Raw genomic sequence first — 25131 nt, 5'->3', positions numbered from 1 at the left:
AATATTTTATTTATTATTTTTATTTTTGGTGTATGAGTATATTGCCTGCATGTGTGTAAGTGCACCCATGTCGTGCACTGCCCAAAGACATCAGAAGAGGGCATGGGATACCCTGGAACTGGAATTATAGATGGTTGTTAGCCACCATGTGGGTGTTGGGAATTGAACACAGGTCCTCTGCAAGAGCGGTCAGTGCTCTTAACCACTAAGGCATCTTTCCAGTCCCAAGTTGTGTATTTTAATCCCTCCTGAATCCAAAAGAAGTTAACCTCTTAATTATGTAAGCGAATGAAAAAGGCACAACTTTAAGACCTTAGGTGACCTAGACATGGTTACTTTACCCATAATCTGAGAGCTATGACCAGAACTCTGTAAGTAAGGCCCTCTCTGCTCTTAGCCATTTCACGTTTCATCACTGTGCTGCCTGTAATATGCAGATCCACCTGCTCAGTCTGGGTAATTCTGCCCGGTCCCTTGAGACTTAGCTTGAGCATCACCATCCCAGTTGGACTGTCACATATTATCCCAGTCAGTTTCTTATCATTGTGACAAAATACATGAGGTAAACATTGATTTAGAGTTTGGTGTCCAGTACTAGGCAAAACCAAATATACATTCTGGTGCTATCAAGCTACACTGGTGTAGATCCTGGGGAAACTACTTGTCTGTTGTGAGTTTCATTTTCTTCATGTATAAAATAGAAATATTCCTTTCCTGTTTGGTGGCTAGTTTAACAGCATTTAATTTCCTATATATTGAAAGAGGAGAAGGACATATATGAATGAAAAACTCATTCAGCCTTGAAGAACGACGGTGCCTACGGAGACCTTGAACACTGCAGTGTGTCACTAACGCATGAGGTGGTTAGGAAATGGTATAATGAGGTATACCCACGAAAGCAGGGAAGCGAGGTAGAGATGACCTAATGAGATGCACATGCCATTGCAGAAGTTACAATGGGGGAATGCACGGTGGAGAAATGGGCTAACTCTGGAGGAGAAATAAAGGGTGAAAGGACAACTTAATATCAATCACAAAGCTACATGGCAACCAGGGCAAGGAGGGACAGAGGTGAGAGCATCTGCTTCCAGGGCTTCCCACCCTAGCTTGGATATGCACTAGTTACACGTCACTGAGCAGTTGGCTTCACTCAGACTTCTTCAGATAATCACCCCGGAGGTCTTACTCCCACTGTTATTCCAGACCCAAGGACTCCATATCTGTGGCTTCAGCCAATCATAGATCAACAGTAATTCAGAAAAACATTGCACACACAGGCATTTCCCTTGTTACAAGTCCCTAAATGATACACGATAGCAACCATTTCCATAGCATTTCTTTTGTATTTGGTCAAATAAATGATCTAGATGGTTTAGAGTGTACACGAGGTTGTATGTAGGCTATTCGTAAACAACACACCATTTTATACAAGGAATTTGAGCATCCACAGATTTTAGCTTATCCATCGGGAGGGGAAGTTCTAGAATCAATCTCCCTCAGACACCAAGAGGAGACTGCATATGTCAGGGACTTTGCTGGGTGGTTGTTTTATGAAATCATTATGACAACTCTGCATGGCAGTCCAGAAATTTCCTGCCTGCTTCTCAAGATCCATCTTGTCCCCTTCTGCTTTGCTGTTTGCTGGGAGGATGACTTGTATGCACTTTACCAATGGAACTCCTGAGCAAATGGTTCTAGCATCTACTAGGGTAATAAATGATTATTTACCTTCAATAGTCTTTGGATTCTTTGTATGGCCTTAAAGATCGTAAGAGGACTGGGGTGGCATGTAGAAGACAAATTTAAAGCCGTGACTGCATGTGAAGAGCTCGTAGTCCTCCCAGGAAGCTTTGAAGGAACTCCTCTTCTCTTGTAGCTGTAGAAGATGGGATGTGGATCGAGTCCCACTGGCAGCATGACCACAGCACTCAGCCCTGTTAGAAGTCTTAAGGATGTTAGTGGGAAAGGGTTGAAACAAGGTAACTTCAATTACCCACGCAGAACCCAGGCTTTACCTGACAAGTTATAAGATTGGACTTGTACAACAGCATCCCATTACCAATCAGGTAGAGAGCACAACCTACTTATATCAAGAAGGCACCTGTGGTCTGAAAAAAATCTCCACATTTTTAGACTCTTGTAGTACCTATCTGCAGCCATATTCTTTCTAAGACACTGTTTTCACAGGGAACTCCTTGTGACACATTTACAGACGAGTCAGGGGAAGCATAAGCTTAACTCAAGAATTCACTTGCACAGTGTGCCAGTACCATTTTGACTGGGACAGTGCTATGTTCTAGTCCTACTCAAAGGGATCCTCAAAGACTGTGGTGGATGGAGATCCTCTCAAGAGACAGAACTTTAGACAGTGTACTGCCAACATGTCTACTTTGGCCTGAATTATATATCTAATTATGAATTCATATTGATGACTTGGAGGGAAGCTAATTGGTGGTGAAGCACTGTTGTCTGGGTTTTTGTCCTCTCCCAAACTCATATTAAAACATAATCTTCAAAGTTATGTGTTAATGCTATCTGGAGTGGGGCCTCTGGGAACTGCTCAAAATTAGCTGCCTTCAAGAAGTCGAAGCATCAGTAACTGTTAGTGCCAGAAAAAGAAGGAAGAAGAGGAGGAGGAGGAGGAGGTGGTGGAGGAGGGGGGGCAGGGATGAGGACGAGGACGAGGAGGATTCAACTTAGCGTGCTTTCACTGTTCCACTATGTGATGCCCTTTGCCACCTTAGATCTCTGCACAGTACTCCATCAGCAAGAAGGTTCTCATCAGATATGGTCCTTTAACTCTGAACTTCCCAGCCTCCATTTGTATAAGAAATGAATTTCTTTTCTTTACAAATTATCCAGTCTGTGGTATTTAGTAACAGGAATAGAAAACAATAAAATACAAGGGGAGGTGTAGAATGAGGTCCATGGTATGAATATTTGCACCTCAACAAGAATGACTACCAGAAAGCAACCATGATCCATGTTCTCAACAATCAGATGGGTTACATGACTCACAGACATTAGCTGGCCTCTTTCTTAGCCACTCTGATGTTTGTCCAATGGATCCAAGCATAAAATGGCAACAGAGATGGAGGTTGTACTTCAACAAGGTTCATTTGGCTTTTGCCACTGATGAGTGTATGATCTACTAACAGCAGAAGTGACAAATGAGCCATTAATATGGTGATGCCTATCCAGAAGTTCAGCTGGGTAGCTGCTAACAAGTTGGTTACATTGGACCCATCCTATCGTGAAAAGGTAGAAGTTAGTCTTCATAAAGAATAAACCCATAACCTGGTATGGAATAACCTGTCTTGCTCACAGTGCTACTGCTGTCATCTTCATTTATGGACCCGGAATGCTCTATTCATTGTCATGGTATCTTTTACAGCATTGTCTTTAGCCAGAGCACTGACATTGCCACGTTTTCCCATGACCAGAAGATGGCTTGACATAATGGTAGAGTGACCTGATTCAGGCTCAATTGTCGCACTACCTAGAAGACAATACCTTGTGATGTTATGATGCTGTCTGTCTTATTGTTTAGCATATGCTATCATTAGGGACAGATATTTACTGATGTCTGCCTTGATAGAGGATTGGTGGGCCCAGAGATTAAGGGGGTAGTGATGGATGATCATTTTTAATTATTTTATCTAATGACCAGCTTGAAGAATTTTTACTTCTGTTTCTGTCTCCTTGGCCTCAATAATGCCCAAGGGATAAATAGTTCCACTAAAGAGCATAGCCATTGTTCTGAGCCTCTTGTAGCCGTTTTGAATTCACTGAACTGGGTGGAGTGATTGTCCTAAATGTTTGAAACACTAGTATTCATTTGGTGAATCTTTACAAATTATTAGCTGGAAGTCCTAGTCAATGAAAAACTGAGCAACATGCTATTGTGGGAATAAAGTTTTGAGCCTCCCTAATCAAGTGAAGAATCCCATTTAGCAGAGATTCTTACTAAGAGAAAAAGAGAAAAGATGGGCAGCACATGTGTTAGCTTGCCATTACTGTAACAAAATCCTTGAGAAAAACTGTTTAAAGTGAGGAAGGTTTATTTTGGTTCATGGTTTCAGAGATTTCAGCCTGTGATAACTTGGAACTCTTGCTTTGGCCCATAGGCAAAGCTGAACATCATGGTGGGGAGCACTTGAGGTAGGAAGACCCACCTTAACTGTAGATGGCACCATTTCATGGGCTGGGGACCTGGGCTGAATGAAAAGGAGAAAGCAAGCTGAGCACCAGCATTCATGACTCTGTGCTTCTCAGCTACGTACACAATGTGACCAGCTGCCACAAACTCCTGCCATAAGAATTTTCCCGCTATGATGGACTGTATCCTTGAACTATGAGCCGAAATAAACCCTTCCTTCCTTAAGTTGTTTTGGTCATGGATTTTGTCTCAACAACATGTAAAGTAACTAATATAACCTCCTTCTGGAAGCCCTCAAATTGTTTCAGCCCACCATCATCTACCTTACTTATTAGCATGTAAGACATGATCTGGCCTGCTAAACCTTTTACTTTTTAGAAAATTTTAATTGATTCTTTGAGAATGTCAGGTAATGTATTTTAATCATATTTAGACTCCCTTCCCTAACTCCACCCCCACCTTCCTATATCCCTCTTACTTCATGTTCGCTCTTATGTTTTTAAAGGCCTATTCCCAACTGTTCTTGAGTGTGGGTCCATACCCCGGAGTCTGGTCAACCTACCTGGCATCACATCCTTAAAGAAAACTGACTGTCCCTCTCCCAGCAGCTATCAAACGCCAGTAGGCCCTCAGTTAGCCCCAGGACCTCTTGCCCACTTCCTTCCTTTTTGCATCTGTCTTTCTTTGACACCAGATTCAATCTGTCTTTTCTACCGTGTCTAAGTGCTTGCCTGACTTGGAAGTTCTGGTGATGATTGGGCATCTCTCCAAATATTTAACTTCCAATCTAACATTTCTAGGGTGCATATGTGTGGTTCACTATAGTAATTGACTTAAAATGTTTCATTTAATCTTTGCCAGATGTATTTTTGGATTAGGGAGACTTAGGCTGATCCGGCTGACATTTGTTTAAACTTCTACAATAGATGAAAATAGTAGACCTTGGATTCAAACTCCATAGAGTACTAGAAGCACCAACACGTGAAATGCAATGCCTCATGTCTTATCCTATAACAAGGGATCACATGCATAGATGGCAATAAGACTACACTGGTTAGTTCAATCAGAGAGATGGGTTTGATAGGGACTCTGGTGAACCAACAGAGAGCTTAGACCCCATGTAACATGGTGTGGTCACTTATCAGCTCCATTAGATTACTATCATGTAGAAATGTTTACTCAGTATGACCAGAGAAGTCAAAATCCAGATCTCATACAAAATGTTTCCATTTAAAAACATTGGCAGCTATTCTACCTTTCCAACAAGCACTGCATGGATCAAACACCTCAAGTCTGCCAGCTACCAGGTTTTAACTTCTGCTCCCATAGTCATGGGAAGAGGAATTTGTTAGAGGACCCAGCTTGAGGTGCTGCTCGCAATGAAAGAATTAACAGTTACCATGCAGTGAGGAAGCAATTCCATTGATAAACAGTTGTAAAAAAAGTTGACAAAGTGACAGCCAGCTCCCACCATGTTCCCACTGGCGTAGAAGTTAGAAAGAACTTGAGTCACAGCAGTAAGAACCGAGATTAGAATCCAGAATCTAAACATTCTGAGGCAGCAAAATAGTTTTACCCTGGGTCAACTCCTTTCTAGGATTTTTAGAAAGAATGATGCCTTCAGTTCTGAGTGCATGGCCAATGGAAATGACATCAGTATTCCAAAGAGATAGCTTTCCCCAAATTCATTACAGGATAATTTACATCTAAACAAGCTAAGTGCATATTTTCAGATGAAAAAATAAATGAAATATTACCATGATGGTTAACTTTAATTATCAACTTGGCACAACTTAGAATCACCTGGGAAGAGTCTCAGTGAGAGACTGTATGGGATTGGCCTGTGGGCATATCTGTGGGAGCCTGGCTCAAGTTAATTGATATGGGAAGGCTCAATGCACTGTGGGTAGCACTGTTCCCTAGGCAGGGAATCCTAAACTGTGCATGAGTGGTTAGACCAAGCAGAGCACAAGCGAGCAGGCAAGCGAGCACGCGAGCATTCATCTCTCTCTGCTCCTGACTGCAGATGTGGGTGACCAGCTGCTTGGAGTTTCTGCCTTGACTTTCTTATAATGTAATCTGCAATTGTAAACTGAAATAAAGACGTTGTACTCTTAAGTTGCTTTTTTGTCAGAGTATTTTATTACCGTAGCAGAAAGGAAACTAGAGTGATCACTAAGCCTTAAGAAGAAGGAAATCTTGTCATTTGTATAATGCAGATGAACTTGAAGTTATGCTAAGGGAAATAAGTCAGGCACAGAAAGACAAATGGCACATGATCTTACTTATGTACGGAATCCTCCTACAGAAGTAAAAATGCATGGAACAGAGAATTGAAAGAGTGGCTTCCAGTGGCTGGGGTCGGGGAAATGGGAGATGTTGGTTAAAGGCTACAGACTTGCAGTTATAAGATAAATAGGTTCTGCGAACCTAAGGTACAACATGATGGCCATGGTTAATAATGTTCGTGGAATTTACATCATGCTTATGCTTGAAATTCATATATATATATATATATATATATATTCATTAGCTTGACTGTGATCGTCTAACAATATATGCAACACATTATGTATTCTGAATGTATATCATTTACACTCATCTATTAATCTTCAACAAATGTGTAATAAAAATAAAAGAAGGAGCTTTTAAGTTTTATGAGGAAAGGTTAATTTCACTTTTATAAAGTCAGTTTGAGTCTCCCCAGTGTAGTTTGGAATTTGGATGTGGTTTTTCTTGTCAAAGTCTTTTGGATGAGGAGGATTGAACCCAGGGCTTTCTGCATGCTAGGGAAGTGCTCTACCATTAAGCTACAATCCAGCCCATAAACTCAAATGTAGGCTACGGATGCTGCACTGCCGTGAAGGAACCAGTGGTTCCTGTGACAGCTTTAGGGAGCCTGGGTGGTTATAACGTGGCTCTATCCCTTTGTTCCCTGTAAGCCTCATTATGCCTCTTCCTTGCACATGCCCACATGCCCTTCCATTTCTCAGCCATGCTGTGGCAAGGTGCATATCCCTCAGAAGATGCTAAGTAGGTGCCAGCACCAGAGTCAACAAAAAAGTGAGCTGAAGTAATATTTTTATATAATGTATCCGGAGTTGGGAAGTTTATTATAGCAACACAAAACAAGCTAAGAGCCCCGTCCCGTTTTTTTTTTTTTTTTCCTGAAAATGCCACAAGTGTCACGTGACACACTTGCCAGGGTAGTTTTCCAGGAACCTTTTTAAAAATATCATTGTTCAAAAAGATGTCTTTTGGATCATCTCTGCCTGGAGCCAGATGACCTTCCAGCTTTAATTATCAATCTTTTTATAAAAGTGAAATTTCGGGCCTGGAGAGACGGCTCAGCAGATAAGAACACTGTTCTTGCAGAAGATTCAGGTTCAAATCCCAGCACCCACATGGCAGCTAACAACTGTCCATAACTCCAGGTCCAGAGGACCCAACAATCTCTTCTGTCCTCTGCAGGCATTGCACGACATGGGTGCACTTACCTACATGCAGGCAATACATGCATACACATAAAATAAAAATAATTATAAATTTTTTTAAAAGTGAAATTTCAGCAGTCTGCCTTTGAGTCTGTGCTGGTACATGACCCTCTCCAGCTCTTCACTCAGTAAGGATGGAGAGAAGGCAGGATAGAGGAGACCTATAGGAAGAAGAGAGAGCTAACCATTGCTGACTTCTCCTATGTTCCCCCCTGGACCCTGGCTGCCTCTCTGTGGGATTTTCACTGGCTCCATTCAGCCTCTGGTAACTACACTTCTGATTCTTTGTTCTGGAGTTTGTTATAAGAAGTCACGATATTCTGAAACAGGCACTCTGAGAAAGGTTTAGAATCGGAAGATCCATGTTTGTGCCTGATTCTTACTATCTGTGTGCTCCAGGGTAATCATATAACCACTTATAACTTGATTGATAAATTAGAATAAGATCCACCTCTTGTGGTTCCTATCAGACTCAAGTATATGTATAGAAAACTCCACAGGTGTAGGTCAGATTGCTCTTAGTCATTAATATTAAAATATGTGTCTTTAATCACAAAGGGATTGTGGCAGGGCCAAACATCTATTACAAAAGATTCTTTTGCAGGATAGAAAGGTTACTGGAGACTGACTGCCTAGCTAAGGACTGTATTTCCCAGTTTCTTTTGCATTTGAGTGGGTAAAAATGACTAGCTTTAGTTAATAGAATGTGAGCAAAAACCAATCTTACTCTGGCCTCAAAGCAGTTAGATATGTGTGCACCACTTCCAATTGGCTTCCCATCTACAGATGAACAGAGACAATTCAAAAGCCCTAGAGACCGGCAGAGTTATAAAACAAAGGAAACAGAATCCCTGAATCATCTTGTGGAAGAAAGCCACCTGCTGACCAAGAACATCCTCCTTGGATCACTGCATGAGTGAGAAATAAACTTCCATTTTGTTAAGCTACTGAAATGTTGGGGTTGATTTATTATGACAGCTATTATGCCCTAAAAATAAATGAGAAAAAGGAATGGGAATGTTGTGGCTCAGCCAGGAAAAGGTGCTGAGAAAGAACATGCATACAGTGACTGGCAATGCCCTCTGCATACTGACAGGGACACAGCCTGCAGGATCCAGGCATCACTAAGGGATGACCCCCACTGTACTGTTATTGTTGTCGGTCAGTTCGTATGCGTCATCTTGTGCATGTTTACACACACATACACACAGCCCTTCTGTACACATCCTAAAATTTCAACATTAAAGCTGGAAGTAATTGCCTTCAGAGGCCATCTCTTCCTATGATCCAGGAGTATTCACTCAAGAACTGATTTTTGGTGGCATCTGGACTCACACCCAGGGCTTCTGTCCCCAGGCACATGCCTCAACTGTCCCCCGCATTCTCTAGGGTTAGTCTACTTGTCTCTTGACATAGCCTAACATCTGAGTGACCTGGAAATGCCTCCAAGCAAGGGAGAGATGGGCACAGATGGGTTTCCCGTTTTCTTTTAACTAAGTTCATCAGTTAAAAGATATTTTTCATTCTCAACTTAGCTAAGACCATCTTCCTATTTGATTGGTTATTGTACAGTTTTGTAGTTATCACTTTCACATAGGACTTGTCTTCCTAATGCTACATTTTTAGCCCAGTTTGACCAGAAATTTAAGCCCAGGTAAGGGCTAAACTCCACAGTGCAGAAAGAGGTGTTTTTTTTTTTTTTTTTTTTTTTTTTTTTTAAATCTGTGTTTTTTGTTTGTTTTGCGTTGTTTCTTCAACACAGACCATTCCTTAGCCTAAAAATCTCTCACCTGTATAAGCGGGCCACAGCTAGGCTTTGCCTCTCTTCCCTTCTTGAGCTCCACTCTGTGGCCTTCTCTGGTTCCGTGCCTTCGAGCATCGTGTTTCTTTTTGTCTGTTCTTTAATGCCGAGTTGTCTCACCAAATTAAATCACCATTTACTCTTTCTTCAAGGCCCTACTCAAATGTTCCATTCTCTATGAAATCCTCCCCAGTTCCTCCAGGTCAAGTCAGTGCTTTCCCATCATGTTCCCAAGGCCACTCTCAGAGCACGCATGGCACAGAGCTGCCTTTTTCGTTTGCAACTTATTGTTCACGTTTCATATGCTCCTTCCTTACCTGAGTCATTTGGGCCTAGATGGACTCAGTGCACACCTGCCCATCCGCAGGTTCTCCCCTTATGCAGCCCACACCCACCTACAAAGATTTCTGCCTCTTGGAAATGCCTCTCTGGGCATGAAAAATTGGCTGTATTCTCTCAATTGAGAATTTGCCCTCAGACACAAAAAGAGAAGCTTCAGTTAATTCTGGGGAGTGGCGCTGTGAGTAATAAAACAGCATCAGGGCTGCTGACTGAGCTGGGCTTCCAGAGAAGCAAAGAAGAGGGAACCCCAGGAGACAGAGGGAAATGACGAGGTACGCAGATAGACGGGAGCAAGGACGGGAGAGAGTACCTGGATGGGAAGGTGGGATGGGTAGTCTCAGTTCCTCGGGGCTTCCTGCTTTGGGTTCCGCCAAACCCTCCCCGACCAGGCTTCAGAGTACCGCTTCCCTTTATTTCGTGGACCATTTTAACTAGTTTGTTTTTTCATAATTCAAAGACCTTTATTAAAGAAAATTTTACTTCATTCCCCCAGATTGTGACTTTCTTGTGGTCAGGGACTAAATTTTTGTATCACCAGAATGTAACTGAACATATGGATGGTATTTACAGTATGTTTTTTGACTGAATGATGAACAAATGAATGTTAACTCTATGTCCACTGGAAATACATATGGAGCACTGGCTAAATACGGCTTTCCAGCCAGAACCCTGCCCTGCTGTACCTTTCTCATGCAGAAAGCTCCTTCCCCTTTATCTCACAATCCTTAATCCTTATGTCCTCCAGCTTTTTAAAGCTGAAACATTTTTGCTTAAAACATACACGTCTGGCACACTGGCACCTGCATTCCGGGATGGAAGACGACGCCTTTACTTCAACTGCACCTGCCAAGACACCCAAGGCCCCCAGACCATTCACTGAAGAAACCAGGGAGAAGCAGGCTGTGTGTAGAGAGATATAAGTAGAGCTTTTATTTTTTTTTTAAACCAACCCAACATTTCCACCGGCGACTATCAACATAGCTTACGACACAAGCACTGTTTCTTTTTTATTTTTTTTCTTAAAAAATGTGTTTAAAATTAAACAGGTATTTTAATTTTTTCTCTCTTAGAAAATGTATTTATGTCAATGCAGAAAGCCTAAAGACCTGTGGGCAGTTTTGTAGTGATGTTGTATGTGTGTGTGTGTGTGTGTGTGTGTGTGTGTGTGTTAAAGCCAGGTCCTTTCAAAACTGATCAGGAAAAGGTCTGTAAGGGAGGTCAGTCCTCATTTTTCTAGAAGCCAAGGCTCCGTGGGAATATGAAAACTAAGATTTCTCTTAGTGGGGCATGAAATACCCCACAGGCTGGGAAGAAAGAGCTTTATCAGGTTTAAAAACAAGCAGGAACGTGGGAAAATGAGGAATTCCAGTTCCTATCTTGTGAACATGCTTTCAAAAGTGGTCTGAGGGCCAGGAAAGATGGAAGGAGCCCCTGTTCTCTTACAAGCTTCTAAATTCTCACATTACTTTCCTCAGCTCTCTGAGTATGGCCCACTAGCGAGTGAGGGGGTGTGATGCAGGGATTTCTCAGAAACACTGACACTTTGGGAACAGGGTATGATCTTCCACCTTAGCGATCTCCCTGGTTGGATATCTCTTTTCTCCTGCCTCAGACACAACCCCAATGATATTCAAGAAGGTTTTATTCCTTTTTGTTTTCCCAGCTTCTCTTTGTCAGGCTGGACCATTCTTATTTTTGTCCCATTTCCCCCACTTGGTGAGTCTTTCTTTAGGAGGGCACACATACAGACACTGACACACAAGACACACAGAATTGGGAAGGCTTTGACAAGGAAGAGAACAACTTCTCTGTGATTTTGATTTCATTTCAATGCAAGCAGATAAAATTCCTCCTGCTCCCCGAGTTGGTATGTGCCACTCAAAGGCCATCGGTCTTCTGAAGTACTCAGGGAACAAAGGAGGTGGGAGATAGGACCTCGCTAGAGCCAAGGTACAGCAGCGGCCCTGTGACAGCGGCCCTGTGAGAATGGGAGGGTGTGTCAGACAGTCAGTCGTGCCTTTATCAGCTCCAAAGGAGCTTGGAGGAACTTGGAGTTCCTTCAGGGCACCATTGTCACTAACTTCAGAAAGAAAAGACAAGTCAGTAAGCAAAACCTGACGGGAAAAGGAAGCAATCACAGTCATGATCACAATGATACTAGAGCATCCAAACCAGCCACGTGGAGATGGTTTGTTCTCACACCTTGCCAGCTGAGTGGGAGAATCACAATGCACCCTGGAGACAGGGGAAGTCCCTGCCCTCCTTGGGAACCAGAGGCGAAGGAATAGTTGGGAGGGGGGCTACAAGAAGGAGAAGGCTCAAGGACACGCGTGGGAGCATGGGGTAGAGGTGGATTTGTTGCTGTTGTTGGTTTGTGTTTAATTAAGTACTTTGGAAAGTGGGTGTCTGTCTCCTCCATTCCACTGGATTGACTAAAACTTTGCCCTTTCAGTGCAGTGCCAGGGCTTAGGTCCTGGAGCTCGGGTCCTGATGCTGCCTCTCCAGGGCTGCTCAACCTGGAAAGGTCACTGGTGGGGAAGTGCCCTTCTCTTAGGAGAAGTCCTAGGCCTGCCCTGTGGAGGCCATGTTCTGGTGGCTCAGAACCCTTTGATGTAGCAATAGGCCTCCAGTGTGGCAAAGAGTATGTAAAGGAGCCACAGGCTCACAAAGAGCCAGGTCGTGGCAAGCTTGCAGCCACGGGGACCACCGAGCTCCCCGCCCAAGTGCGGCCGCCGTCGGTACAAGAGCACACTGATGCAGACAAATGCAAAGATGGTGAAAAGGGTGACAGAGAAGGCTAAAGTGCCTGCGGACACATGGAATTCTTGTCCTTGCATGGCCCAGTAGATGGCAGCCACGGACCAGGCCAGGCCAATACCCAGGAAGACATTGACTGCGTTGCTGCCGGTGACGTTGCCAATCGAGGCGTCTGCATACACATCCTGCAGGGCAGCAGCTTTGCTGGCAAACGTATCTGGAAAAGGACAGAGACAGATGGGAGCTGCGGAAGGCTGGGATACCGTAGGTCTCGTCTTTGAGTATGCCTCACAGGCAGTTCGGCCACATGGGCTAAGGGGCCACTTCGGCTCTACCGTTCATGTGCTGTGTGGCCTTGGGTAAGCCACATCATCAATCTAGGTTTCCTGTTCCTCATCAGCAGGTATCTGAAGTGTTTCTAAGGGCTATTCCAGTCCTGACATTTACCAAGTGGGTCTATCATTCTCCTTTGAGTACATTTTCAGGAAAGATGAGTTAGCCAACTCATAGCATTTGCACAGGGAAGAGTGACATCTTGAGAAGCAGCTTTGAGTCTGTGCCTATGGACTCAGGACTGGACATTGATTTAGGGGGACAGAGAACATGCTGGAGAACCATGACAAGGACATAGAGTGAGCTGTAGACTCAAGGGAGATGGGGGAGGGGGACTCTGTCTTTGCAGTTAGCATGTGAATCCCAGGGCCTAGGAGGATGCTTGGCTTGAGATCTTGTCACAGATTGTAGGTACAGAGAAGACTGCCAGGGACATCTAGCCCAACCCTCATATTTTGTAGGTAAGGAAAATATGAACCAAAAAATCTACACAAGGACACATAGGAAGTTAGCTAGAGAATTGTCCCTAAAACTGTCCTGGAAGGGCCCTTACCATACCAACTACCTACATACAAAGAGCTTTAGCCAAAGTCATCAAATCAGAGGCATGAGCCATAGTATATCCTTCTGAAGGCCTTAATGCTATCAGTTGCTTTCTGGACCAATTCCCAAGCCTTGAAAGTGCCCCAAACTGTATCCTTACCCAGTATATTCTCATATCTCATTGTTGCCAATTTCTCAGACCTTTTAGAGAAAGCCTCTTGCCCTTTCTTGACTATGACCTTGCAGTTTTACCTCTGATCCTGTACCCATGTGTATTCCCCTCCCCTTCCCTCTGATGGTTTGGGTGTCTCCAGGCCTGGAGAACAGTGAGCACAGGACATCTCATCTGTAACTTTATCTGTATCATTTCTTATCAACTGACTCATTTCCATAATAGCCACACTTCTTACGTCACTAATGTACAAATCGTGCCACACGTCTGTGCTAGGCTTTTGAAACGAGGATTTCCTAGAGTGTGATGTAGATGCAGCACGATTATTAGTTTTGAGTCTCAACTTGATTAGATTGAGATTTCCTGGAGGACTGGTGGAGCACATCTATGGGTATGACTGTGAAGGGGTTTCCAGAGACAATTAAATTGTGAGGGTTGTGACCGAAGGAATGGATTAATTCATTGATGGATTCATAAATCGATGGCATTATCAGGAGGTAGGTAAAAGGTAAGGAGGGACCTAGTTGGAGGAAGTGTGTTGTTGGGGTCATTTCATAGAGTTTATAGCTTGCCTCGGCCATGCTCTACATTCTCTTTCTCTGCTTCACCAGGATGTGAACTGATTTTCTCCCTTGCCATGATGGTCTGATGCCTCTGAGACTATGAGAAAAATAAATCTTTCCTTCTTTAAGTTGGTCTGTCAGGATTTTTGTCAGAGCTAGGCTAAAGTAATTAACAGATGCAATTAATCTACAGAAGTTTCTTTGGTATAGTGAGGGCTGTTCTTGACTTACTCTACAGACTCCTGGTTGATGAGATTCAGCCAGAGTACTCGAAGCTAGCAAAAGTTCAGAGTTCAGATACCATGGAGATCCCAGGTGAACTAAGGAGGGAGCCTGGGCTAATGCAGTCCCTCTGTACCTGCTACCCATTGCTCCTCATTCAGGCCTAGTTTCCATACGGCCTACCCTGACCTCAGCTTATCCCAAGTCTCCCAGTTTTACACCTTCATTTCATAGGAATTATTAAGATGATTTTTAATTATTTGAATGTAATCTTGACTAGCTTTTAAACCAAGGGTAGAGATGGAAACATGCCTGCCTTGCTTCCTATAATAGACTTGTAAGTAATATAATATTATATTGGGCATCACAGGAGCTCAGCAAATATTTGTCTAATGAATGAATTACTGAAGGCTTACTCATGTTTGTTTTTGGGTATTTAGAAGAAGATACAGAGTATGTAAGTCCTCGCATGAAAGGACAAACCTCACTAGGTTTCTTGTGCCTGTCCTGATAGGAGACACTTACAGGTGGCCACAGAAGCAGAGGAAACCAAGAATGAATGTGAGCATTTCCACAGGGATGTCTTCAAGTGGCCTAATCTTTAGTCTCTCAGAGGCTGCCAGGGGCAACTGGAAGAAGTACTATCTATATGGTTTGAATTACGTTGTTTATGACCCCTTAATGTAACGTGCAGGCTGAGAAACTGGGCCATTTACTTGGTCAGGCATCTTAACCTTGGTGGACCTCAGCTCCTCATCTGTCCTGTGGGTATAAGTTTGCTTGTCTGATAGGGTTTTAGTGAGCACTGCAGGGTCTGAACACGTGAATTGTTTAGCATACACAGTGCCCCTCACTTCGATGGTGAGATGAGGCAGAGTGTAGAGGTCATTTGAACCAGGGGATATCATCTTTGCAAACTGAAGTACTTCCCACTCTCACCTGGCACAGAGGTGCCAAATGCCACGAAAACAACAGCTGTGACTGAATCCTTGAGCCCAATGGTGCAGCCGAAGTGGGAGGCCAGATCCCCGATGATAGCAGTGAGCATGCCAATAATGAGGATGGAGACCACAAAGCAGGCCCAGCCGTGGCAGTACTCTGTCGGGGGCACGCAGGCAAACAGCACCTTCCAGAAGACAGTCAGGAAGTGCATGACATAGTCAAAGCAGGACGGCAGCCTTTCCTCTCCTGATTCATCCTCATCCTCATCCCCTGCTGGAAACAAGATAGACAGGCCCCAGAAAGGGCAGTGAAGTCAGATCCTCATTTATGAGAAAGTCAAGTCCAACCCATGTTAAGACACACTGGGTCAGCAGGGGGCTGCAGTGCTCCCTGGATGGCATGTGAGGCCCAGGGTGTGGACACTAGAAAACAGTTGAGGGACAAACAAATTGGTCATGTAGTCACTGAATACAGGGAACTAAGTGAGCTTGGGAGAAAGCGAGCAAGCAGAGGAATGAGGAGAACAGGGAAAGAGATCAAAAGACAGGGTCGGAGAATAGAGACGGACAGGAGGGCTGAGGAGAAAGAAGGCAGGTGGAGTGGGGGAGGCTGCATTTGATTTTCTAGGCAAAGAAAGCAAAATTGGTGGTGTGCTTACTCCTCATTAGGTGCCAATGGGATTCCTCTCGCAATTCCTACCTGACTACAGCAATAACCGCCACGATTCTGTCATTATCCATCCCCAGAGGGCCGCTGCTATTACGGATCATGGAGGTAGATCAGAGAGCCAGCATTCAGATACCCCAAGGAACAGAGAAGGGATGGGATCTGACTGTTCTTTCCAGGAAATGAAGGCACACGCATCCCTTCAGTACATCCAGCCCAGGAAAAGCTATGCTGAGGTACCTGGTGCTTCAGCACAGGCAACTTCTAATGTTTTGTGTTTGGAATCTGAATTCTATTTCCACATTTGCATGAAGGAAATCTTAGCCAGGGTATATTGCCTATAGTTTCTGAACCTCAGTTCCCTCCTTTGTAAAGCCAGATAGACTATGTGGCCTACATTCCTTTTGTTGTTTCTTAAGGGGCACAGTCAGCTCATCAGAAAAGATACTAGCAGGACCCATGTGAGAGCAGGGAGACAGAAGCAGAAAGCCTCTCTTCCTGGCTGTGCTTTTGCTCTGGCTTTGGGGCCTTGGGGATGTGACCCTGTGGGTTGCTATGACAACAAAACCTCATGGAAAAAGACAAGGCCAGTAGTGCTTGTCAGTACAAGGGAACTGCAGTGAAGCTGAGAGGCAATGCAGGGGTGGCTGGGAGACCCTGTCCATCTTCATTCCAACACATCTGTAGGCCTTCTGGTTGGGTGGGAGTTACTATGGCAGGCCCATTGGTAAATGTCAAGGAATCATCCAGGGTGGAGGTTTGTCAGGGGGTCAATGCAAAGCATTTTGACAACTCCTGACCCCCACCTCGCTAAACCAGAATTCTCTTTCATTTTTACAGAAAATGGAGATCAATTAATGAGAAAATAAGGAATGATAGAAACCAGAAAGTCCAGTGTGCACATTTTGTACCTGATCTATTCTTTTCTGCCTTTCTGAGAAAGGTAGCAATAGTTGTCCTCTGAGCTGAGGACACTGAGGGCAGAGAGAATACTTGTTCCAGCTCACACAGCAGAATCAGGTCTTGAAGCTAGACATAACCACACTTTTTTAGTTACTCAGTGAAATAGGTCAGTATCTAGGACCAGAGCCAGGAAGACTGACCTTGGAGCCCTCCCAGGAGCTGGTGAGCCACTAAGGGGACCATGCACTTCCTTCTCAGGGGCTGCCTGCTCTCTGAGCAAGGCCATCTTGGGGTCCCTCTCACCTGCACTGACAGTGATCGCCTCCATGAACTGGTCCCTCCAGGAATGGGTCCCCACAACCAAGGCCAGGTTTGTTTTCTTGATCAGTTTGTCCACTGTGCTCTGTCATGAAGAGAAAAACTTGGAATCATGAGGTTAGAATTCTCAGAACCAATGAGGAGTCTAGTATTTCAAAGGGATGAAAGATGCCCTGAATTCCAGGGGTTCTGAAAATTATGCATGACATGGCCTTGGGTGGTATCTTCTGGGAAAGTCCTTCCAGTTCCCTTTCTTTGGTTGTGACTTCTGACACTGGGCATTCCGAGCAACATAAATACAGAATAAGGATGAGATATCAAATAGACCTTGCCCTGAAGTAGTGAGTTTTAATATCTTTTAAGATATAGTTAAACAATTGTGATGATATATTCTTGGGCTTCCTAGCCTATTTATTTTATACTCTATATTGTTTCCTTAAAATATGCCTAGCATAAAAATGTCCAACACTCTTTGTTATATGTTATAAATGGGGAACCTAAGATTTGGGGTGGATGAATGGCTTGTTCAATTTCTACCTCACATATTCAGTGGTGAAATTAGAACAAAGCCCCACATTTTCTGTTCTCCACCTTCATTAATCTCTATTTGATTAGAACTCACTAATGGTCTGACCTTGAACTCATAGGACTCTTCAATGATGACCTCCAGTTTAGGGTGTTCACCCAGTACTGGCTTTCCCATCTCTGCTATCCTCTTGGCCTCCTCTTCCTCCATAGTCAGCTTCCTGTCTGTCACCTCTGCAACAAAACAAAAATCAGACTAACTTTAGTACCTTTTCCATCCCTAGAAATTTAGAGATCAGAGTATCAGACATGGGCAGTGGGTACAAAGCAAGTGACTGAAGAATGGGGCTATGTATTTTTTAGTATCTTTCTATAAAGGCTTGAACACTATGGTCAAATCACGAGCAGGTTCTTGGTAGGTCTGAGATAAATATTTCATTCTGTTTTATTTCTGGGTGGGAAATCTGACCCAAAGATTTCCCAATAAATGGCACCAAGTGAGGTTCCCAAGTCATTCAGGGTGCTGCTACTGGGGAGCTGGGAAAAGATGTCAAATTCCTTGATCTTTGACTAGTTTTGAGCTGCTGAGTCTGGGCATCTACCACTTCATGTAAGACTTCTGGGAGGCACATGTATCCAAAGGGAATGTCTACCGGTTCCCAGCAGCATCTGCTTCCAACATTGTTGGCACTGTCCCTTCTATGAAGGAGAAAGGGATATCTCCATTTCATACAACTGAATAGCATCCTTGCAGGGAGAAACTTGGACAATTTCCCAAGAAACTTCATGGTGTTCCAATGACAGATCCTCAGGATCTCTGTGCAAGGCAGGCACATTTCTTCTGGAACACAAAAAATTACTCAAAAACAAAATGAAACAGAGCTCCCCTCTCCCCTTTACACTCTTTTTAAGCATTCTCTGTCTCAGCATCTTGACTCATTTATCAATGGTTCCTTCTCATGCTGACAGTTAGGCACCTTTTCCACTTTAGCTGGTAACTCCATTCTAAGACCACTTCACTATGAGACATGTTTTCTGGATTAGAGTGAAATAGAGATTGAATCTTTTTTATTCCCCTTTGATTAGAAAATCGCTCTTGGCAGCCTGTTTCTTTCAGAGCTCATTTAAGCATCTTCCCATCCAAGTCCACATTCTCACATGCAATTAGTTCTTTTATGCAGCTCCTTAATTGCTTTCATTCCACACAGTAAACCTCCTATGGGAATCCACTAGTCCTCGGAAGTCCCAAGGACGAAATGGGTCAGAGGCCAAGAACGTCTTCTTTTCTCTGTAGCTGAGGAATTGCTGAAGCGAGGAGAGGAAACTCAGGTTCTTGAGGCTGCAATAAAAGCAACTCACTGAAAAGACTGTAATATAAACCAAGAGTGGAAACCGTCAAGCAGAGAGACTTATAGCTTTGTATTTTCTTAGCTGACCTGAATGAAGACAATATGAGTGTGTGGGTTCTGATTCCTGAGCTTGCTGTTGCGCTCAGTGTTTCTGCAATGAAAGAGAAGGCAATCCCCAAATTGTCTGGGAGCTGTCCACGGTGCTGCCCCCAGCTAGCGTTGGTGGTCGCTTTTTCTTGAGGATCTAGGTTCCTTTTTACTATTAAATTTGTTCATTGACATTTTCACACATGTATACAACGCCTTCTGCTGATTCTTGCCCTCTTCCCCCTTTTCTCTCTCCCACTCCTATCAAGTCTCTCTCTTCCATACAGTACCCCCCCTTTTTTTTGTATTCATGTGGTGTGCTGTTGTGTTTTGAGACCCAGTGAGTTTAACCAAGGCCATTTGTGCAGTCATGGTTTTGGAACTTTCCATTGAAGCCTGGTGTGTTCACCAGTGATTGCTCAACTGATGACAGTGACTCCCCAGTTCCCAGAATCTATGAGTGGCCACTAGCTCAACCACTTGAGCCCCTTTCCCATTTATGTTTGGCTGTTGATGGGTTCATTCTTGTGCAGGATCAGTGTAGGCCAAGTGTAGTTGCATTGAGTTAATGACTGGAGTGGTCCAGAAGATAGCATTCCGCAGCCCTTCTTCCTCTCTTCCAGCTCTTACATTCTTCCACAATGTTCCCCAAGACTGAGGGGGTGGTATAAAAGTCTTGTTTGTGGCTGAGTTTTCAACCTTCCCTTTCTCTGTCCTTTTGTATATTTCCATGATGGCTGATACTCTCTAGCAGCCTGATTTCACTGACTTCTAATGAGTTCATCTGAAGGTAAACCTGGGAGCTTGTTGGACTACTGATGAGGACAGTGCTTCTAGAAATGGAACTGCATGGCACTCTGGGAAAAATTCCTTAGAAAAAAGAAAGATACCCTAAAAGGGTGGGTTGTCTTTTCCTCTTGCAGGTTCCAGCCTCATATTACATGGCTCATCTCTGCAGTGACAGTGTTTTCCTGCCTTTCCTCCCTGGTTCCTGTGTCATACTTTACATAAGAACTTTACATGTGCCATAAGAACTTTGTACCAATATAATGAGCTCTCCAATGACACATAAATGTACCTGTCTAACCCCCTGTCTAGCTATCAATCTAGCAGTATATCCATCTGGCACATTATTGATCTACCTGCTGACCTGTCCACCCCTGTGGTGACAGTTTTTCTACCTAGTCTTCTGAAAAAATCTGACAAATAACCAATCCTCTATTTTCACGTCTCCCACAGACCTACAGAGGCACTCTGTACATATCTGTTAATCGATTCATATGTGTTTCTATAATCTTGACTAAGTGTCTTGGCAGAAATTCCTGTCTTGTTCCATTTTTTTTGTAATGATCATTACTTTAAGTTCAAATTAAGTTAATTTCTTTAGGTCCCAAACTTCAAATATGATAACAGTTCTGATCACTTGTTTATACGGCTCCTCAGAATTTCAAGTGAAAAGAATAAAGGAGAGGGGATCTTGATATTTAGGCTGACTAAACAAACTCCCTGTTCCAGGAACAGAAAGAGAGAAGGGGAGGTTGGGAGGGAATTGAATATAAATAAGACGGAAGATTGGACAAATATTGGAAGAACAAAGAGCTTTCCAGGCTAGGCAAGGACAGACTGTGAATGCTCTGAAGTCATCCTTACAAAGAAGGGGGTGGTGTGGCCAGAGTTTCAACCCAAGACCCTTCAATTAGGCAAAGTAGTGCAAAATGAACACATTTACTCCTTCATCACCAGGCATTGTTAATCACATTGACCTGACCTCCCTCCCAGAAAATTAAAATAAGGACTTGAGATTTCTGGTGGATTTATAGTCCAAGGACTCTTAAATTAAATGTTTACAGACTGGAAGATATAAGACTGCCCTCGCCATTTACTAGTATTTGAAAGTATGTTAAAAGTATAATGAAGCTTAAACTGAATCTAAATGTGTACTTGCAGGGTGGAGGAGAGGCAAGAGCTAGAACAAGAAATGTCAACATCTTATGCAGGAGTATAGGCAGAGAAGAAAGGCCTGATTCTCTGGGAGAAGAATGCAGAACCCAGGGCCCCAGCTAGCCCTTATCCCACTGGCATTGAAAAGAAATGAGAAGACAAAGAAGCCAGCAATTTTTCAAAAAAAAAAGAAAACGTACTTATTACTTGCACTTTTTCTTTAAGAGTCCAAGGAGACAAATGACCTTACTGTGTTTATTGCCTCTTCCTAAGCCTGAGGGCTATCCTGCAGGTGACTTTCAGTACCACTGAGCTCTGTAAGATGTGTTGCCTCTAAAATGGTCTTAAATTTTTTCTGCATTCAAAGACGTGTAAGATGGTCTTTAAAAACATAGTCAAGCTGTCTTGTGGAGCTTGTATTTCATTTGCACCGAGAAAACAGTTCTGGCAGGTATGGAGAAGTGTTTTCCTTTCTGATAGTGAAGTTTGTGGTGGGCTTCCGCCCATACACACACGCTCTCAAAATAGGTGCATATCCCACACAACATCTAGGTTCTGAATGAGAATCTCTCCAACATGAAATCTATAAATCTATAAATGTCTGCCTTTATTCAGAGCTTGCTCCCACAAGCATTCTTGTTGTTCAGAGCATATGTGACTTTAAGCATCAATGACAAGTGAACTCTAATCTAGCAAATTAGGTCTCATCTGTGATGAGCTGGAAGATCTTTAGGACCAGTAAAATCCAGATTTTTAACAAACTGCATCTCATTTCCACAACAGCTCCTGGTGACTTCCCCTGACTCCCTGGGATGGGTATTTTCTTTTGGATCTCATCACACTCCTATTAGGAGATTCTAACTTTCACCCTTTCTTCTCCAACAACCTAAGAAGGAGATGAACTGAAACACAGGGGAAAGCTATAGTCTGCAATGTTCTTGACAAGTTTTATTTCTCTTCACGGTTCCAGAGATGACTGGCTAGGTATTTACCCACATTCACTGAAGAAAATGATACTCAAGGAATTGTCTACTTCTTCACAATTCATGTAAGGCATCTCCTAGTCATTGGGAGAATCTGTCAGGTTAACTTGATCCCGTAGTTCCTATGAAGTATAGCATTGATCTTAAACCAAATAATGACATTGGGAAGAAATGGAAAAGAGGGGAAAAGGCACCTCTTACCTGAAGATAACAGGAGCGCTGTTTGCAAATGGATACCAGACAAGGAGAGGAAAGAAAAGGAAAGAGAATTAAGGTCCCATCTTGGAAGTATTCCCAAGCTTTGTGGTTTTCTGACAGCATAACGAAAGCAGTCTGCTTAGTAGGTGAGCACTCAAGAACACATGCAGAAAGCAGCATTTGGAGCATGCGCAGCAATAGCAGCAGTAAGAGGTGTGTGAGCAGCTGGAAAGACTGCCGAGAAGTTACAAGAAAGTCATCCCCACACTTTCCCTGCAATCCTAAATGCTAAAGATGGAGGGATGAGGCTGGAGAAACCAAGTGGATGAAACAGAGGTTAAGCTGACTACTGTGATTCACTCTGAAAAGGAGAATCTAGTTATCATGAACACAGTGTATGGTTTTCAGCCCTGATGGAGAAGTTGCCTTGTAATGACAAGTAGAGTACAGGGCTTGAGTGAGAGCTCCAGGTGCCAAGTAGCAGGATGAAAGTCCTGAATGGTGTCCACTTCTGCAACCCTATCTCTAACCTTGCAATCAGATCTGCTTCCCAGTGCCATGGGGTTTCCATGGCTACAAATGGTATATTAGCTAGCATTATGGTCAAAGCTTTGATTTCCTCTAAATGAATGGCATAATGAAAAGATATGCCCTATAGAAAGTTTTCCCCAAACTGTTCCTCTCAAATGATTTATAACTGCTTCTTGGAGGTCAGAGCCATGCCTCTGTGTGCCACCTGTGCCTATCCATGTCCCAGAGCCTAGCAGTGTTCAATAAAGGCTTGTTGCTTACTATTTTGGCAATTGGTAGTCTTTTTGTTCTAGAAAGGATAGGTGAAATCAGAGGTCAGATATTCTGGAACACAGAAGACAGTCATATGAAGACTTTCATGTTGATGGGAGATGATAAAAGCAAGGTCTCTATATGGACTGGAAATAAAGTCAAAGACACACCTAACATGGGTTATCCAAGCCCTTTAATTTCTACTTATGTTAAACTTTCTTACACTGCAAAGACCACAAGTTAAAAAGAATTTCTTGCGGCACACCACATTTTCATCCTAATGGTATCTTAGCATCTCCCCTCCACTCCTCGGCACTTGTCAGATAGAAGTCTAGAAATATCCTGACACATACTCCTGGTGGAGATTGATGAGGAAGGAGAATATGTGTGCATACATGGGAACAGGGGGTGTCTGTCAATTTTTTCCTCTGGTAATCTCTAGGAATGCAACTCATGTCTGGAACCCATCATCTCACATTCACAGACACTGAAGGTATGTGTAGACTCAGAATCCAGATGTCTTAGAACAGGTGACCAAGAGCTGATTTTCCTAGTATTTTCCATCCAGACCAAGAAGGTATTAGGGTAGTGGATATTCTCATCAAATTGATACAGACAGCAAGGGAGAAGGGAGGTTGTTCATTCCATTCCTTCCATGGATCTGAATGGAAGAGCCCTTCAGGCCCCTAAGCTCCAGTAGAGATCGAAGATCCCAACACATTAGTGTACCACCACAGGTCAGATATTCTCTTGCTCTTGTCTTCATGAATCTGAGACTTCCCTCTAAGGAGTTAGGATGCATCTGTGATTTCCAGGTAGGTTAACTTCGAGTGACAGAATATTGCCAGGCTGTTTTCCTTGCTGCTGCTGCTGCTGCTGCTGCTGCTAATGATGATGATAGAATCAAGAATTGAGCTTTCCCCCTGGATGATGATGATGATGATGATGATAGAGTCAAGAATTGAGCTTTCCCCCTGGATTAGTCCCCAGGGTCAGGTGAGAATCATTTATCCCTGCTCAGACACCCCAGAGACGAGCAGGAAAGAAGACAGCTGAAAAAGTGTTTGGGGCACTTGTCAACATGGGTCCCTGGATGTGGAAAGAAGAGCAACAAATGAGACCCATTATTTGGGGACAGTGTTTCCTTTTCCCACCAGAGACTTCTAATGTCCAAGTACTGGCTCACCAGTTCTGACAATGTGGTGGCTCAGTGTTGCTCACCGAAGTCTGCTTCTAGACTCTGGGACTTACTCTCTGCCAGGACAACTACGTTTCCTATTCATCCTCCTTTTTTCCCCTATCCTGGTTGAACAGAACTTTTAATATCAGCTCTGAAATCTGTTGTGTTTGGTCAGAAGAGAGTCTTCTATTTCAAATCCAGTCCTTAAAGAAATGCAGTGTCATTTTGAACACATAGAGATGACACCAGTCTGAATGCCGAAGTCTCTCCTATACAGCAGTGATAATGAAAAGCAATTTCCATGGCACTATCTCTCACTTTGAAAACAGTAGGACGTTCTGCAAATCAGAATGGGTTTTCATTGACTCTGAATCTAGGCAATTAGGTTTTAGGACCTTTCATCTCATGGTCTGATGCCAATATCTGGGAAGAGCTGAGGAAACTGAAAATTAACATCCCAGACTACAGAGCAAGAGGCTGAGAAACAGATGCACTTTTAACTGACAGCTACCCTCTTGGCATCATGGAAGATCTGTGGGCATAGCACACAGAATCCTTGCTGAAATCCTTGTCTTCTTATCTACTCCTTACCTCCTACCCATTCCTCAGGGCTAGACCCCACTGATATCTTCTTGGACTCTCCTTGGTTAAAGAATTCAGTGCCAAAAGGTATCCTTGAATGGGGAATAACCACAGGCCTTTGCATTTGGCCAGGTCTCCTGAAGAGTACAAGGTCATCTTAGGTCACTCTCTGTCCTACTGTTGGTAAGGGTTTTCAGAGAAGGCAGAAGAGCAGTCCTTGTACTTGGAATAAAGGTATGAATGGGTTTCTTTTTTAAAAAACATTTTATCATTTTTATCTTATGTGTA

At 43.4% G+C, this 25131-nt stretch overlaps 1 protein-coding gene across 5 annotated transcripts in view; it reads right to left on the bottom strand.

Annotated features, from left to right (window-relative positions):
- Positions 1 to 10696: 10696 nt before the first annotated feature.
- Positions 10697 to 25131, bottom strand: part of Slc8a3 (solute carrier family 8 member A3) — a 142498-nt gene continuing 128063 nt past the window's right edge. For 2 of the 5 annotated variants that reach the window (XM_008845920.2, XM_008845921.2), the window contains exons 4-8: positions 22302 to 22319; positions 17850 to 17974; positions 17201 to 17300; positions 15326 to 15601; positions 10697 to 12770 (exon numbers count right to left, since the gene is read on the bottom strand). In XM_008845920.2, coding sequence (XP_008844142.1) covers positions 12394 to 12770; positions 15326 to 15601; positions 17201 to 17300; positions 17850 to 17974; positions 22302 to 22319 — 896 coding nt within the window. In that variant the 3' untranslated portion in view covers positions 10697 to 12393. The remainder of the gene's footprint in view (positions 12771 to 15325; positions 15602 to 17200; positions 17301 to 17849; positions 17975 to 22301; positions 22320 to 25131) is intronic. The other 3 variants (XM_008845923.2, XM_008845924.2, XM_008845922.2) reach the window with 2 other exon arrangements.

Source organism: Nannospalax galili, unplaced genomic scaffold (assembly GCF_000622305.1).
Source record: "Nannospalax galili isolate Female #2095 unplaced genomic scaffold, S.galili_v1.0 scaffold42, whole genome shotgun sequence".
NCBI classification, from domain to species: Eukaryota; Metazoa; Chordata; class Mammalia; order Rodentia; family Spalacidae; genus Nannospalax; species Nannospalax galili.
The sequence above is the reverse complement of the archived record's forward strand: the minus strand, read 5'-3'. Positions and strand labels throughout refer to the sequence as shown.